The 19,098-nt window shown below is 42.7% G+C and overlaps 1 protein-coding gene across 1 annotated transcript in view; it reads right to left on the bottom strand.

Moving 5' to 3' along the window:
• The window catches only part of LOC106636995 (uncharacterized), a 37,302-nt gene extending 19,759 nt beyond the window's left edge, over positions 1-17,543 (bottom strand). Inside the window, exon 1 of the mRNA XM_014349612.2 lies at positions 17,141-17,543. Coding sequence (XP_014205098.2) covers positions 17,141-17,333 — 193 coding nt within the window. The 5' untranslated portion in view covers positions 17,334-17,543. The remainder of the gene's footprint in view (positions 1-17,140) is intronic.
• Between the last annotated feature and the right edge of the window lie 1,555 nt (positions 17,544-19,098).

The raw sequence follows: 19,098 nt of genomic DNA, 5'->3' as shown, positions 1-19,098 counted from the left end.
GTCACCAAATTTGAGCACAATCGCGTCTACAGATTTCGAGAAAAAAATTCATAAAGTGTCCCTTTTTCGTCGTCTTTAACATGGGCTCAAATGTAAGTTATCAAGAAAGTTGTAAAAAAAAACCTATTACTCTTGACACAGCGATGAGAATGTTTTGAAAAACTGATATGTTATTTATGACAACTTCATTCGTATACGTGCAAAGTTTCAATAAAATCGCGTCTGCAGTTATGGAGATATTTGCACAAACGTAAACAAATTTGTTTCCTGCTTGTATGCTTCATTCATGTGGCAGAAAAGGACGCACTGAGTACATTATTTTTGCCGTCAGCTCGACTTTTCCCGTGGCGCGATAGCTTTTCACAAAATCACTTCTAGAAGCCGTTCTACTCAAAATTATGATCTCAAACTTGGTATAGGCCTTAATGAGACTTTATACTTTAATGATTGAAAATACAATTATTGCAATGAATTAATTTGTTGTAAATAAAGTAAACATCAGTGTTACGTTTACATCAGCTGTTAATTTATGTATTATTTATTTAAAAAATTAGTTGAAATAATCGACCCCTTTCCTCCTTGAACAAACTTCTGTACATGCCCCTGTTGTACGTGGATGTATGCACAATCGCATGTATCTCTTAAATAAAAAGCGAAGAATAAATGTAGCACGAAAAATCTAAGTAACATTATGGAGGTCCGCTGCTATTATTTCTTTTATCTTTTTTGCCTATTATTTATCCTCCTCGCAGAGTAATTGGTTTTGTCTGCAGTACGGTTAATGAGGCCAGTCATTTGTTTGACTTTCAGGTGAACGATTCACTACCTCCGCTCTGTTTACACGAGGACTGATCATCCGGAACATTGGTACACGTAGAGCAAACTAGTGTCATTTTTACGGCGTTATTTTCAGAAAACGGTCAATTTTTCCTTTCTCCAGTATTCACTCCCATTTCGCCTCGTGTACTCTATTAATCGAGCCATTATTATCTATTCCTGTAATTATTTTAACTCCCCCTCCCTCCCCATGACTACGTGATTTTAATAAACATAAGAATTTGGTCCACACAAAGGCAACCGTTGGGGGGAAAAAATTGCAGAATCTTGATTTCTTGTGTCTACACCGACTCAAAGTTGAAGAAACATGCGAGTCTCGATGGAAGCTTGGACGCGTTAAAAAAAGTAAATTTCGAAAGGAAAAAAAAAATCCGCTTTCAGGAAGCAGTGCTTTCTTTCCTCGAGTCATCGATGCCAAATAACACCCGAATCAATAACACTCTCACGACCAGCACGCGCCCGATGAAAAACCGTTTTATCCCCGCGCGTGGGGCTCACGGTCAACCCACACCCGAAAATTCCATCAGCAACACCTTCGACTTGCGCGTCGAGCCAAAATGCCCAAAATCATCGCGCCTCTTGGTCCCACCCACGCGCAAAGTCACGCCCGCGAGTGCGCGTTATATTACCCACGAAACCAATTTTTCCAACGACCCAATTGGTAACACTCGGTGTCGTCGCCATACCGTCACCTTCTCTCCAATGTGTATACCTTATACACGCATCCAATATTGCGTATAGTTGGCTCGTTGTGTGCGGTGTGCTATAATTATGACATTAAAGCTAGAGCGTGACGTAGAAGCAGCTTCTTCTATATTGTGATCTAGAACTTTGTTAGGTATACAGCACGTGGACTCTTTGGCTCTATGTGCGCATCCACACACATGCGTGTGCATTAATTATTGTTGCCGTTGTTGTTGCGGGAAGAGACAATGGAAGCCGAAAAATATGTGCCGAGCTGTATTGTATTCGTGCACGCACGTATAGGTATGAGGAGGAGGAGGTGTAGAAACGCGCATTAAAGTGACCCGAATTGAAGGAGAGCCTTTGTTTCTTTTCTTCTTGCCGTTTTTTTTTTTTTTTTTTTTTTTAACTCTTTTAATTTTTGTCACATTACCGAGCGCGCGTGCCTAGCCTACCATATTATGTATTGCTTGTTGGGAAAATTGTATATTTTCGGTTGTTGCTAGTGGCTGTTTTTGTTTAGGTGCTTGGTTTAGTTTGATCTGAAAATTCATCATTTTATCGACCAGCAAAATTACCCGCGTTATTATTCCATTATCGTGAAATTGATGAATCCAGAGTACCAACAGGCAACGCGATAACCATCACCCTCGTGATTATACCCACGATCGAGTCGCGAAAATCATCACATTCGCATTAATATTGCGAATTATTGTCGCGTAATTAACTATACATAATAGTATTGGATAATGCATTATGCCCTGACGCGTGTGTATGTAAAAGCCGCCAATTAATGTCACCGGAGCTCGGACTATCCATGCACCGATCAACAAATTTTCGATTTATATACATGAGCGTATGCATCTGTAAGTACTTGTATATGAAATTAAAATTTTAATGTTCCCTTTTAAGTGAATAACCCTTTATTGTATGATTATACAAAAATAAGTGATTTATTTGTACATCGGTGCAAAGCTATAGTTAGATTGAATTCATTGTTCATCCAAAAAATCGGCGAAAATTCATCAACTACCGCTGACATAACGTATGAGTCACGCCAGTGGAAAAGAAAAAAAAATACACTCCTCGCGCGTAATACGTACTTTGCACCTCGTTGGCTGTTTAACAAACAAAGGGAGATCCATCCTCGTGGAGAATCGAAAACCTTCCCTGTAATTAACAGGAGCGTGTGCAAGTGTATATATCTGTAAATACCGATCATAACAAAAAAGAAAAAATCGGTGTCTAATTACACACCATCCGATCGAGCAGCAGACCGATCTGCAACGACCGATCGATAGATCGTTGATACCGATATCGATAAATCGGTAATAGGTATATAAGTATGGAGCACAGAAAGAGGAGGCGCAACAACTCCTCCCTCGCGAATACTTTCACGCTTCGCGTGCCAAGCATGTAAAGGAAACCCGTATATATATATACATTCGTGTACCTGTAAACATTCTCACATGTACGGTGCTATACAGTACATACATAGATGTGTATCTACGGAGGGTATACGCATACCGGAGGCACGAGAGAGTTTTAAAAGCTCGCGAGTGTATAATACTTATGAGGTACCTATTACGTATACGTATATATACTATAGCGAGAGGGAGAGAGAGAGAGATGCCAACGGGCCGATTATATACACACTATGGCATGCGTGCACGCGCGCCGTAATTTGCTGAATATTATATATGCAAGTGCGTGAGCAAAGTGCAAGCGGCTGGCGAACAGGTGGAACGAGTTGTTGGATCTGGGGACTATATCTGGAAGCCTCGAGTCGGATAACTCGGTGGAGACTTACTCTAGCGCCCTAGGGCGACTCGATGGGCGTGATTTTTATTGTTTTTTGTCAGTGTCACGAAGATTATTTGATTTTTTTTTTTTTGCGACAAGAAGGAGTGCTGTTAGACTTGTTTTTAGATAAGGGATGCAGGTGGAGTCTGTCGTACGAGTCTTCAGGGAAAACTCTTTCTTATAAAAAAAGAAAGAAAATTTTGTTTCACATGAAATATCACTTATCTAAAAGTTCCGGAATGGTAAATTTCGAGGTGGTGAAAGGAAATATTTCCCACCGAGCTGTACGAAAAAAGTGGGATCGGTTAATTTTTCTTCCCTTTTCAACTAATGTCCGACCTCGGAACCAAACGAATATTCCCTAAACAGATATCAGCCAAAAAAAATACCATCCACCCGACTAACTCGCAATATCAAATCAACTGATATACCCACCGACGCTTATATCGGGCCAATTTCTCCTGTCGGACGTAAAAAAATCCTATACTCATATGTACGCGAAAAAGTAAGAATCGCAACTTGCGAGCCCTTTTCTTCCCCCTCCCAGTCTTGTATATCGTCATTTTACACGCGCGCTCGCTTCCTTATCGCCCCTATATATACGTATATATACCAACCCGTATACTGTGTAGTGTACCCTCGCGTTCCCTTATATAGCTTCTATCCGCACGTACCATATATATATATATATATATACCCACCTATGTATACCTGTATCCTGCGCTTCCTTAAAATTCATAAGATTATTACTCCGGGTGTGCGATCTTATCTCGATTACGTACATGTACCACCGGCGCGATAGCGATTATAATGGTAATTGCTTGATTGATTGAGCCTCGACGAGGAGATTCTCGCTTGGTGTTTTTCCGCGTTGGGTTTTTAAATTGCAGTCACACGTGGGCAATGAAAATTTATCGATGGGATCGTGGGAGCTATAGCCGTGTATTCGTTGATTTTTCAATTCAATCTCTCCGGTGTGGTGGACCGACTCTCATCCGCACACGTGTATCGATACTTTTCTCGGTTTTGCCTTTTCCACACCGTGTATTTTTTTTTTTTCTTTAATAAAATATATTACATGGAATTAATGTAGTTATTCGTGTGTTTCATCAAATACAGGTAGATGGCAGACAAAAGTAGTTTTCGTCAGAATATAGTAAACGCGGGATTGAATGATTATAGCATGTAAAACGTAGTCGACCATTTGTTCTGCATTGAAAGAAAAATACGAGCACTCGATTCGTTGAGCTCCATCGGTACGCAAAATCGTAATCAAATCGGACTTTCCGCTCGATCGGCGCGACACGACTTCTTTCTCTCTTTTAATCGACGCCAAGGGGCACGGAGGGCCCATGAAAAATGATTTTTTTCCCTCCCCCGATGTGTGTATGTATTTATACCGATTCATTCAAGAAGAAATAAAAAAAAAAAAAAAAACCTTTCGTATCCAAACGTCAAACCTTCCCCTACTGCGTGTACACATCGAACGATTTGATTTGGGAAAAATCAGATAGCCCGATTTTCGCGCACGTCTACCCGCACATAAACGTCCAAGTTTAAAAAGCCATATAATGGATGAACGAAGACTATGCAATGTAGCCATACGCTCGGGTGATGCGTAAACGACCTTTTACGTTAGATCAGCAAAATAAAAAATCACGGACTACATCAACGTTTGTTGTTCATAGCATCACTTATGGTTTCAAGTCCGACCGATCGGCTTCATTAATGTTTGCTTCCATAGAGTAGTTTCGAACCAATAGCACTTTCACGCGTTGTTATTTTACCCGACTCGACTACCACATTTCGGTAGCGTGAAATTTTTAAAAGACAAACATCATATTCCAACGCAAACCAAACGTATTTCATTGTCTGGCAATAACGAGCATCGCTAAACTTTCAACCCGACCTGTACGCACTTTGGTATAGGTATTATGTCTGCGCGTGACGTGTACACCCGAACGAAAAGCAACTGTATACTTGAGAAAGCCGGCCAGACATCACGCGATCGGTCCCTCGTCGATAAATTAAAAACCCAAAGCCTCCCTTCCTCGCGTACACCCGACGCATACCGATAATTCCAATTGCTCACCTCGGCCACCGTTATGCATACGCTACCCCCGAACCAAACCCGCATCGGAGGCATGATTTTTCCCTTCGCCCGCAGAAAAAAATGAAGAAAAAGTCCAACTACATAGACTCTTCCTCCCCCCCCCCCCAACTACTTTGGCATAAACAGCGCACCTTCTCGTGCCGAGCGCCCATGAATCTCGGAGCCCCCACCTGTAAAATACACTCGAGCGTGCACTCCCAATGCTTAAAACCTTCCGTATAACGTTGGAACGCCCCCGCTCATGTTTTCAGCACTTTGCAACGGCACGTATAAATATATTATTATTATTATTATACATGTACACGAGAGTATGGTAAAAGAAGAAGGAAAAAAAAAAAAAAAAAGTAGGTACAGCGCCCGCGTGGGTGTCGCGGTCTAGTGCTCCCTCGGACGGAAGTACACCTTCTCCTCTTCTTCCTCCGCCCCCCCCCGGGCTATTATTAAGGTTTTGCAGGCGCGCCGCTTGTGTCCGACGTACTCACACACTGGCGCGAGTACACAGAGATTCATTGCTCCAGAGAATAGAAAAAAAGGGAAGATTCACCAGAGAGGGTACAACATTGCGAGTGATTCGCGGAATATCGCGTTGATAAAGGGGTGAGGGGAGGGCCTATACGTGTCTGTGTTTTTTGCGCGCAAAGTACCTACGTAATGCTTTGACAGCTACGTCACGCGCGGTACACACGGGGAGTGATTTATTTGCCGGGGGGAGAGATGGGTCCATTGATTCGGGTTGAAAAATGTGACCCACATATATATCCTGATGTCCGTTTAGCCGAGTATACAATGAACGGGGGACATGTAGTTTGCAATTGGCAATGTTTTCATTATATTATGTTGTAATTTTTTCTTTTTTTTTCCATTATGTAGCACGTGCGCGCAACAAGTACTACTTGGCAATTATCATCGTTTCACGAGCAAACGAGACAAGAGTGAGAGAGCAGTGTAAAGACGGGTGTGTATATACCTTATACAACGTAATGCGATTAAACGCAGCTGTGGATACACCTAACGCACAAGCGAGTAGAGCCAAGGCCAAAAACGTAGAGAAGTTTATACTCTTGTTTATTGCGTCACGTTGTACGTGGAGTGAAAAAATGTATACACGTGCGCCGCGTGATGGATGAAAGATTGACGCTTATACGTATGGTGTGTGTTTGTCGGGGAGCCTTAAAATCATGGATAACCAAAAAGGGGAGATGACGAGCAGTGGGTTTTTTAGCCGACGTCACGTCCAAAGGGATCGTACGACGGGGGGTGTATACTTATCGATCGGGGGTTTTGCCGTCGTTAGGTTTGTTTATGTTTATCGAGGTGTTGACTTTACTCACTTTTTTCTTTCGAGAAGTGAAATATTCGGCGTACCGGATAATACGTCGTTATTGGGATGACGTGTGCGCTGACAAAACATCGACCGAATCGTGTTGTTTAATTATATTCCATCCCGTTCGAAATAATAATGTTGATTATCTAACTCGGAGAGGATTTTGCCGTTCGGATGTATATTACATATATATGTATGGACGGTCGAGATAAGCCAAAGTAGGTGAAGTATAATGGCTCGGATAATTAAATTTTCTATATTAAGTATGATGCGCGCGTGCACTCGACTTGGCTTTTTTTTTTTTTTTTTTTATTCTTGGCCTCTGATGGTTGCGTATACACCGTAAAGCCTCTTTTAGACGTGGATCTCATACTTTGCAGAACGTGAAATTAAACGTGGAGTTGCTGAAGATTTTCACGTGATGTGCACGACTTATAATTACGGCCCGTCAAAAACTAGAAGCTCTAACCGCGTGTGTACGAGGCTACAAAGAGTATAATCGAATCATAAACGTTTGGCTATCAATTACGCTTTTGGCTGTATGAATCGAGGTTTTATGTCAACGTATGCTAATACTCTTGTATGAGAACCTTATAACGTTTAACGTCTCTTTTTACAGGTCAAATCAATAAAAAAAAAAAAAAACTTTTTTTTCATAACTCATCCAACTAGCATCAAGTTAATATTCAGAATTTGTCAAGGCGTAATTAAAACGACAGAAAAACCAATCTTCGATTGAACAATAGTATAGTATAAAAGTCGTATCATTATTCCCTTTTGTTTTAATCAAAATTTCGATCGTTTCAGTTCAGATAAAACTCGTTTCTTTCCTTTTTTTAAATGTAAAACTCACTTTTTCAATGCCAGTGTAAACCCAATCCCCGCAGCTATTAGCGCAATCGGTATTCCGATCGATTTCATTATTCGTGTGCTAATTCCCTTGGACAAACGACACCCACGAGCGCACGATGGGCCCGAAATCCGTTCGACAAAACTCCAAATGAAGATTCGCACACGCGTATGCAAATTACCCAAGCACCGGACATTACGCAGCGGCACCGGTAATTCTGTTGCACACGCACACGCGGCCACGTTAATATTCCAGATCCTAAAATCCAACATTTCACCCCACGTATATATCGGATTGCATTTTACCGGAAACCCAAGCTCCCACGCGTAAACCTCCATAATTCAAATTTCGCAAATGGTCGCTGTGCGCATATATAGGCCTTAAAATTTTAATCATACCTACCGTATACAGGTGCATATGCTGTTTTGAATCTAGCACCCTTTGATGCCTTTTGTCAACAACCTTGCCCCACCCCAGTGAGTGGAATTTTATAAAAGCCACGACGGAGAAGAAGAGTTGCTTTTGTTGCTTTAACGTGGCTCTCCTTTGCTTTACCTATATATATACGTGTATGTCGTGGAGCACCTGTGCGTGTTTTGTCGGGGCTACCGTTTCGTCCGTCAAAGCTGCGTACAAACATGTGTGTCACAAAACTTTGTGCGCGGGTGCACCTGAAGCGCGCGTGGGATGCGTGAAAATTGGATTTTTCAAGGCTATATACGCCCCCTTTGAAGCGAGCCTGATTGACTTTTCAAAATGAAAATTCGATGTGTTTGTGTGTGTCGTTATTCGATGCTTTGACTGAAGCTCGGTGCGGCTTGTCCGTATACAAAAATTAAATAGTACCTTTCGATCGAATGATACATCATCACGATATTCTAGTATTTTTTTTTTTTTTTTTTTCATTCATCGATATTACTTTCGGATGGCAATTGTGTCACTTTGTCCGTGTATTGTACGCGGAGTAATGAATAAAAATAAAAAGTAATAAAGCCAAGACACCCTCGGTGTTTTTAAATTGATTACTTATGCGGTATAAAAGCACTATCGATCGAACCTTGGTTGTTGTGGTACATCACGAACCATATACCTGAGACATAGGGGGAGAGAGGGAAAATCTAATTTTACATAAGAGAAGCTATTTTTAGACCATACATGCACCATATCGATTACATTGGACTTCCATTTGATTATGAGGGGGAAAAAAAAAGTAAATAAGTAACGAGAAAGGCTTTTCAATCACGAGAAGCCCCACAAAATAGTTGCCTCCTCGAAAACGCGAGACGAAATTTCACGTGCATATTATTCGCTCGAAAGTATATATACAGTATACATTTATCTCCACCCTGTATATAGCTCGAGTGCAGCTGTCAGAGGTATGTATATATGTACACTTAGACGAGACGTCGAAGCTATAGAGAGGCGCATGAGAACAGAGAAACCAAGTGCACGGAGAGAAGGGGGAGGAAGACGGGCCGCTTCTTTCTCACGAGAGAGCGAATTCAATTGGGAGGAAAAGGAAAAACCGTATAGAGACTAGTACAGTATACCTACAGTGGATGTGTATATATATATACGTGTACGTGTATGGAAGGGCAACGGGGGAGGGGAGTCTGGGACTGATAATTTGCCCCGCGCCGCGCACTCGAGTTTTCCGGCGCGGTCTTCATCGCGATTGCAGTCCTGCGAGAGGGACAGCGTTTAACTTTAATGAATCGCACCGTTATCCCCGTTTTGCTCGGGTGTAAGTGTATTATTCGTTTAATTGGATTTTTTTTTTTTTTTTTTTTTTTTTTTTTTTTCCTCCCATTTTGAATATTATTTGCGCGAGATTTAGTAAACTACACATACTCGACTCGCAACTCACTGAGAAAGGAAATTAAAAATATACATCATATCCTATACTGTCTTAAAATATATGGTGTGGATCAAAATGGAAGGGGAGGACAAAAGAGCTAATGGTGACTTCCGCGAGAGACAATAAGGAGCACCAAGGAGTAAAGAAGGAAACGGGGGCTTATGCGCGTGTATGTACTTACCGTGGGGTTAGAGTATAGCCAAGGGATCAAGTGTCCGTATATAAGAAGAAAAGCGCGCAGAGGACAAAGGCTGCGTTTGTTTTTATCAAAATTCAATCCACCCGAAAGGGAACAAAAAAAAAATGGTTTTTTTAACGAAACAATTTGGAGGTAAGCTCACTGTACATATATGTTTGTATGCCTGACCCAATGGAGTGGTTTTGACTGGTATCGTTTCGAGGACGTATCGGTAAATTTATTTGCTCGTTTGTTCTCACCCGAGAAAGATCTCGAAGTGCCCGACGGAAATGGCGGAGCCCATGCATTTAATGCGCTTTAGATGCGAAACCAGTTTTGCCTATCCAGTGACATTTTATACTATCATTGAGTGTATACGCGCTATGAACACGGAGTCGAGTTGAGCGCGTCTGAATACGAATGAAAAGCACATAGATATCTTTTACGCTATTTTAATGGGGATATATTGTGGTCGTGCAAACAAAGCTGTATATATATGTTCGTATGAGGGTAAAACAGGGCAGCGTGTGCGAGTATAGGATGTGAGATAGGGATGAAAAACCGAGGAAAGTTAGCCGTGGGATAAGTACAATTTACTTATACTTACTTAACTTTGAAAAGAGCAGCGTGTACATCCATTAAGCGGAAAATTAATTGTTGTGCGCGTGTGGTACGGAAATGAAAAATATGTTGTGTGATTGACGAGAAAAATTTGTGGTCACTCCGGTGAGTCGACAAAGAGCTTTTTGAAAATTCAAATGGCAGATTCATTGTGTTCGAATATTGACTTTATCCTTCAGAAAGAAGGTTGTTTTTTTCACCATAAACTGGTTGTAGGAATAAAAATAACAACAACACTTTCTTAAAAAAAAAAGGAAAAATTATGTTAATTTTTATTCATCATTTGGAGGATCGACCGTAGGGTCTCTTTGAGCTCATTACCGACGCATCTTTAATTGCCGCGCACCGCCACGACCATAGATCCGCCGCAACTCGCAAACCCCCGGATTAATTGCCGTGGAAAAGCTACGGTCGCCACCGACATCCCTACTTCAATGTGTATATGTATATACATGTATCTATTAGATACACCGTAATACCTGCAGATGGGCAAAAGAATGCGGTAAAAATTGTGCCTGCCGGTAATATAAAAATATATGAAGATCTTGTATCGAGTCCATGGAAATTCGAAGTGATTGTACAGCCCGCGTCGATCGGGGAGACTTTTGCCAAGGTCCCTGAGTATACGTATACGTACAGCCTCACGAAAACTATCGATATCAGACGTTTCGCGAGTTAACCTGTGATAATTTATTATTTTTTGGTGGCTTTCGCGCGTGAGGTTATCTTTGAGCAAAATTTTAATTAGGCCAATGGTCAATTGGGGGATTTGCGTATACACCTCCGATGCATCCAGATAACGGGATGTACCTGCCCCTGTTGGATATTTAATTTGCGATTTTACGCGATAAACTGCTCCGATACACTTGAAACTGAAACTTGGCTCGAAGAGTGTCGAGTCGGTGTTACACAATTGTTAGTTAAAACCAGCATCTAGTGCCGGCACTTGAAGGTTACACCTTGAATACCCTTCGTAGTTTTAGAGACTAGAGTTGTGTGTGCATGTCTTTTCATCTTCCGCGATGTTGCGTCAGCTGCAGCAACTCTTAATGTGGGAACTTTGGAGCGGGTAAATTACAGTGTGGCACACTCTAGCGGCTTCCTCGTGTTTTCTTTGTGATTTTTATGGGGCAAAGAAGCTTCTCCCACTCTATACGTAACGAAGATGAGATGCACTCTATTATTACCAAAAAAAACTAAGTTTTTTTTTTTTTTTTTTTTTTTTTTTTTTTTTTTTTTTTTTTTTTTTTTTTCAAGTAAATAAGTAAGTACATTGGTTTGGTTACAATACCATCACCGTTCTCTCGCTACAGTTGCACCGTAAGCTTTTACTCTCATTACACGCGTTTACGAGCGTTTATTTTGTTACGCCGAGGCGATAATTGCAGCGCTCCTGCGTACTTGAAGATAATAAAAAAAAAAAAAAAAAAAGGATCCCTCAAGCATGTACCAATTATTTTTAACAATTGTATTGCATTACGGGGGCCAGAGCCATGTATATACCCCGCGCGTATGGACGTCCTAATTAAACATCGCATGGCCCGTTAGCCGCGTGCACACTCGCGAAACGATAAAATAATCGCGGCGCGAGCCAATTAATCATACACGATTTGTATTATTTATAACAACTCGTACGCGTACGTACGTACATCTGTATGTTTCTCCCCGGGGTTTTGCAAATTAATAACAGAACCCTCGAAGTGGAGCGAGACACGTGTACGAGCGGTGAAAAAAAAAAAAAAAAAAAAACACTTTTCGTACGCTTGAAAATTAGAAAAAGGAAAAAAGTAGGTATACGAATGAACGACAGCGTTTTTTTATATCGTCATCGTCTTTGATCGAAAAGTCGATTAACAGCGCGTAGTAATAACCCAGACACGCGCCATGCTCCCAAACCACATAAAACACCCAATTGCAAGGCGCGTTTATGTACTCTGAAAAAAAAAAAAAAAAAAAAAAAAAAAAACCACGGACAGTTAATAATATTAGCGCGTGTATATTTATAATGGATGAAAAACACCGCGCGAAATTTAATGGCAAAACATGTGCGCTCCTGGTTATACTTCACGAGCCTCGCCGACTCGGAGCTCTGTTTTTTGCTTTTGAACGTCCACATACAGTCAAAGAGACGAAAAAACTCCCGGTGCAGTGAAACCCTGAGCTTGTAGATGGGTACGACTATGTAATTACAAATACAGACGTTGGTTGGAAATCATCATCGTAAAAGTACCAAAAAAAAAAAAAAAAAAAAAAAAAAAAAAAAAAAAAAAAAAAAAAAACAAGTAAATGAAGAAAAAAAAAAGGAGGCCTCGGTGCCCGAAATAAAACTAACAGTGTGGCGAAGAAACTCTCGAACGAGTGCCAAGAAGACGGACCAACAAAGAAAGTGAGAGAGAAGGATCATACATGTATATAGATGGACGGCACACAGAAAGAGAGAGATAGGGACTGCGGAGGGAAAGGGAACGATGGTCCGCCGCAGGTAAGTACAGGGGTATACATTATTATATACCTATACAGCACGCGGGGGCCGTTGCACTCGCGAATGAGAGAAAACTCGCGAGCAGTATATATTATATATAACGTTGCACAGTACGCCGGTTGTTTTGCTGCTGCCGGCTATACACACTCTGTGTATATTATATACTATATTGTACATACCTGCACGTGTGCACTGTGTATAGAGCGCCGTGTAGCGGTATACCCATCAGGTATATATATACACCTCGGAGCGCCGGCTCTCCTGTATATATACACACGGACCATACAGGGTGTCCATAGCTCTGAATAAATCAAGTATACATCAATTGGCCACGGGACCATAGGTATTATTGGTAAGTACGCATTTTCAACCGAGGACTGGGGGGTGTTGTGTTGCAATTAGCCCTCCGTATCGTGCATTGTAAATCGGTTGGGGGGTTAAAAGTACGCTCGATTCGCTCGGTGTGTATAAGGTTTCCCGTGCATAATTGTACATATACATCATAGTCCCCCGAAGGTGTAGCGATTCATCATCATCCGTAATATTATAAGCGCCACTTTACACGAGGGATCGACCAGAGGTGACGTAAAAATAGGGACCGGAAGAATATACAAAGATGTAGAGTACAAGTTGCCCGCAACAGCGGAGCTCGTACTCCATACGTATAGTATACATACCGCGGGCTATATACTAGACTGAGCGTCACGACCGCACCCCCACCCCCCTTATAGCGTTATCCCTAACGATGCGCGCACATCAACCGTATCTAGGTGTTGTGAGCTTTTATTTTTACCTTTTTTTTCGACGCTCACGTATACGGCTTTGGCTGTTTTTTATGACAGGTACAGCGCATGATATCCAAGATCGATCTGGTGCACTAAAAAAACGATCAACCCATGCGTGTGCCCATCAAAGTCCAATTAAAAAGCGTTTGTGTGTACAGGGAGGGTCACAATAAGTCGCGTTTCACGGCCTGTCGCTTGACTCGGTGCCCATTGTTCGCATTTAGGATACTAAATCGCAGCTGTGCAACCTCGACATCGACGTTTCGTTTGGAATGAAAATAAAAATAAAAATTTCAGATTCCCCTCCTCTTGCTCTCTCGGATTATAATAATACGAGCCGCTCTCGAGCTTTGACTTTATATTACCGTCACCGTGATACACTTATTTCTCTCTCTTAAAGAACGATCGCATGCATCAGGTGCACCAGGAGAGCGTGGAACGAGAGAGAGAGAGAGAAATGGGATGTACACCTCCGTTACTCAACTACACGGTGATAGCGTGCGCGACGGGTAACGGTTTACATACAGCGAGCCCCTCTCTCTCTCCGGTGCGGTGGTTCTGCTGGAAGAGAAGAAGAAGAAAAAAAAGGGGAACGAGAGAGGAGAGACGAAGGAGCTTAGCGAAATGCAATGCCCCCCCCCCCCTTTATACCGTCTCTCGGTTTCTTTCGGTGAGGGGCACACGAACGGTGGGTTTAGCTAAACGTCGTCGCGAATGGTAATTGCGTGCTTCGCGGTGTGTCTCTCGGGTGACGCCTTCGTGAACTAGAATAAAGGAATTTTTTTTTTCTCGGCGTGTTCGTATTATTCGATGGGTATTCGGAACAACAATATAAGTACTCTACCGGCCGATCAAGCGAATTTCCTCGTCATCCAGCGGCGTACGCGTATGTATATGCCAAATCAGTAGATCAAGCCCGGTATCGTTAAGCCACCATCCGGCGCGCGCCCTTTTATCAAACGCACCCAATGGCATTTCAACGCGTGTGTATAGGTACAGGGAATGGATTGATGGCTCAATTTCCTACGACTGCGAGTGCGCGGAACCCTCATTTCTGTACCGGCAGACTGGGAGGATGCGTCTTGCCGATGCGAAGGAAAATAAAAACAAGGAAATCTTCGAGGCGATTTTCGTGGAGATGAAACTTGTTTTCCGAGCTCATGTTGACGTTTTCGTCGGTGGAATGCGCGCGTGTCAATAATATATAGCGCCCTGTTTGTTTATCGCGGGAAAATTATTCCTGGAGCGCGTTAAAGAATCGAGTATGATTCAAATGACTGTCGATCTGTTCTTCAAGTTTTTATCGGTTTCGTTATCGATTAGGTATAGCTTTGAAATATTGTGCAAGACTTGAAAATTGATGGTTTTACGCGTTGCGTTTGACTGCCGATATAATGGTAAATGCTCGGCGATCCGGTTCTCCGAGAGTATATATTAGGCATTCGTTGGCTCGATTCAACAAACCTATTGCATTTCAAACAAATTGTCATGAATGAAAAGAAAAAAAAAAAAAACCTAATCTCGTACGTTTATGGTCGAGTAAGACTCTGGAAAAATCCAAAAATCCCCGCACACACGTATAGGTACGTATATTATCTCGAGTCCTGACGTCATACATACATACACACATCCCTCCCGTGATGAAACTTTAATTAAAACATACGTATAACCTACGCGTGCATTCGTCCCGTATAACACTCCTCGTGTGTCCCTCTCTCGCTTAAATTAATTAATCCTAGCAGCCAAGCCAGTCATAATCTCGCAGCTGAAGGATACGGGGAGGAGGAGGAGGAGGAGGAGGAGAGATTTAAAAGGGCGTTTTTAATATCGCACGTGGAGGTAGACAGCCGGACGGACGGACGCACACGTGCACGAGCACGCGAGAGAGGCACAGGGAAGGAAAATCGAACTGATGGGTGATTTCATTATTTCACGCGATGGATCTTCCTTTGCGTAACGGGACGCGACTTTTTTTTCCTGTATACCCCCCCCCCTTTTTTTTGTCGCGTCAGCGAGACGTTTGGTTTAATTGAACGTGAAGCGAGAAAAGGATGCACGTGCGATAGGACTATAGGCTGTTTAGGAGAGGAAAAAAAAAAGAGGACAAGCAACAGCGGGCTAATATCTTTATTCTTGTTAAAATAAAAATGAGAGGCGCGCATTATTATGTGCAGTATGGGTCGTCGTGTACGTGCACACGTAGACACGTGAGCTGCAAGTGTACACATACGCGGACAGAGTGGAGGTGTCGGGCCGGGCCCAATTAAAACGGTTTTCAGGATGCAACGCGATCGGCACCGATTTTTTCTCACTTTTCCGCCGGCGCCTACCCGGAGCCACTGGTTAATATATTTTTACTCTCTCTCTCTCTCTCGCTTGGTTTCTGGATTTTTCTCACCAATGGGCGCCTGTTTGTTTGTTCTTCTTTTTGCATTGTGTACGTGGCTTATCGTGCATGGGCTCTCGACAAGCGAGCTCATTAGAGCCGAATCTTATGCACGTGGCGTGGTGTGGGCTGGTTATTTTCTTTTGTCCGCGCGTGTGTGCAGCTTATGCTCACGGCTTGAAAATGGAAAATAATTTTATCTGGTCGTGACTATATAAACGAATGTTTCTTTTGCACTCGACGGTGTAATTGCCTCTCGGAAGTGTAGCTTTTGTTTCTACGTTACGTTGCCTAACTGTAATTTATCGAATCTCGATTTCTGGGGGCACGTGTCTGACTGCGAGGTGCTTACTCTACTGACGCTCTGACCGTGTGTTCATCTGTACTTTTCCGCGATAATGAAGAAAGAAAAAAAGACGATTTATCGATGAAACACGAGGACACCTTTGGATGATAAAAGGAGAAAAAAACATTATTCTCATCGCAAAGTTGATCAACTGCTTTCAAAGTTATAGATGTATTTTTTGTTATGATTTCCAGTAAAAGAAAATAATTATGACCACGAGCAGTAACTTTTCTTCTTATTTATCAGATCCGCTCTTCCAGAGCTCAAGATTATCCAACAACGGGAAGAGGAAAAAATTAAGTACGCGAAATCCGATCGCACTCGAGGACTCGTTGCTTTAGAAACACCAAACCCACACCGCATTCGTAACTTGCACGCACTATTGCGCTCATGGTGTCACAATAATTCTCTCTTTGCGGTCAAAGTAATTGCACGCAGATTTTCTCGTTCAATTCCATTCGCACACGTATCCTGTGATTCACTTTCGCAAGCAAACGTGGACATTTTCCTTTCACACGAATCGTCAAAAATACCTAATCCATTAGACACAGATTTAACACTAATGAGAAACATTACAAGGCAAAGCCTATGTATAGCCTAAAAATACGGTCGAGGCATCCTAGTCTACCGTCTTCACGCTCGAGCAGAGCTATTACAAAACGCTCGTAACGAGGGGCATAAAACCATCGATAAAAACTTATTAGGCACATTCGTTGGGGAACCTTGACTCGAACGGAGTGTTAAAGAAAGGATCGATCGGTCGCATACACAATAGACAGAAATTGAGCAACACCCACGTAGACCTACATTATATATAGTAGTAAAAAAAAAAAAAAAAAAAATTATATACGTAGAGCTGTCAAGTTCACTCACCGTCGGGATTGTGAAAGTAGGCCCAAGTGGGGGTGCCGGCCGCCGCGGTCTGGAGCACGCAGGCGAGCCCACCGAGGATCAGCGCGTACACGGACGCTCGGGCCGCGAGCGAGCGCCTCTCGTTCCGCTTCGGGTCCGCGTCCGCGAAGCTCACGATTCCCCGCACGCTCTGCGGACGGCCGGCCTCGGCCATCCCGACCAGCTCATACACCCCACCAAACTCCCTTTTTTTTTCCTTTTTCCTCTCCGCTACGCGCCCAACACTCGATTCACTGTCGCACCACTCGGCATTTAATTACTTACTCCCTCGATCAAGTATCACCACCTCACTGCGCGCCGGGGCATTCCGGTGTCCCGCATTTTTTCCACGGCACTTTTTTTTTTTTTTTTTTTTTTTATCACCGGCACTGCGGATATTTCCCTTCGATCGTGTGTCGTATACCGTCAATCCGGACGGTCACGCGCGCCCGCACAGGAATTTCTCCGGTCCCCTTGGTCCTCTACGTCTCCCGGCGGGAGGAGGAGTCCCACGTTTTTCGTCCCATACTCCTCTTTGGCTCCGCGAACGGTACGTCCCGTCGATGGCGTAATGTGCGCTGGATAAAACCAGGAAGAGAAGAAGTGGGGAGGGGGGGGATTTTGGTCAACGGGGAACCGGTTTTCGCCAGTCAACAAAAGGAAGGAGGAGGAGGAGAAGGAAGAGGAGACGCGCTACGCTAAAAATACCCGGGGCCCTTCTTCCTTCTTCCTCCCTCGTTCTCCGTCCATTTCCTCGTTTTGGTATGGCTTGGTTGGTGACCTCCTTCGGCGAGCACTATACTCGGTGGCTTTGGTCGACCTCTGCAAGCAAAATAAAAAACAAACAAAAACAAAAATGACGTGATTTTAGTCGCACGGGGATCGTGGTTTCGTTGCGCCTCTCGTGACGTGGAACGGGAGACGGAAAGGCAAGCGCTCGCTCGCCGGGGAAGACAGTGAAAGTATACACGCATAGTACCAAAGTCCGTGCATGCTGTACACCTCAATGGAGTTCAAATCGCCTGTACCTTTGCGCCCGAGAATAATGAACAATGAATTCCTCTCGCGATGGATGATGATGCTTTTCTGTGCTGTAACGCGTGTCGGACTGATTTTCTTTTCGATGATACGCGGTGTAACGTGTTGGGAAAAAAAAAAAAAAAAAAAAAAAAAAAAGGAGAAAAATGTCTTCCAGAGTGGATTTTTTTTTTTTCATTGTTCTGTGAAAGTGTACATCGTAGCGTTAGGTAATGCGCTGGCTGAAACTGTTATGACGATGATGATATACACAACTTCATTATAGTCGCGGTTGGACGAGCTGAAATTGAAACAATGCACGGAGGAAAAAGGAAAATAACGTTCGCTGAGCTACCTCTATGCGCCGAGTGGAAATGATGGAGTTTTTTTTTTTTTTTCAACTCTAAGAGACTAGTTGAATGATTTATAGTTTTTTTTTTTTTTTTTTTTTTTTTTACGAAATCGAGTCAATGGTAAATCTCGAGGTTTCACTGCTAGTGAGCACCGAGTGTCGGCATAACGAGTTTCGTAGGAAAATCGAGCGCGGGAGTACGTTCGCCAAGGCTTCTCGTGTAAAATGATAATACGAACGATGACATATACCTATCTTTCGAAAATAATAAATAAACGACTTGGCTGTCAAGCTGAGGACTTGGGGTCAGTGCACTGATTGCTCGAGTAGCTTATCATATCCTTGAATGTAATGAATTCGCGATCGATACGTATACGTACGCAGCAACCCTGTATATGTATCATCGCTGAATCAGAAAAAGAAAAACAAAAAAAAATAAGTGTACAAAATCACCCCTGTCGCAGCACGAGGAAAAATCTAAATAATTCATTTGCCCCGTTATTCCGAAAGATCGATATACACCCTCGACGGAACAATATTATCTCCCATCTTCGGGAGCCAGTTTTTCCGT

This window comes from Copidosoma floridanum, unplaced genomic scaffold (genome assembly GCF_036245765.1).
Source record: "Copidosoma floridanum isolate Cflo_tuat_1 unplaced genomic scaffold, Cflo_Japanese_pri ptg000007l, whole genome shotgun sequence".
Classification (NCBI taxonomy): domain Eukaryota; kingdom Metazoa; phylum Arthropoda; class Insecta; order Hymenoptera; family Encyrtidae; genus Copidosoma; species Copidosoma floridanum.
The sequence above is the reverse complement of the archived record's forward strand: the minus strand, read 5'-3'. Positions and strand labels throughout refer to the sequence as shown.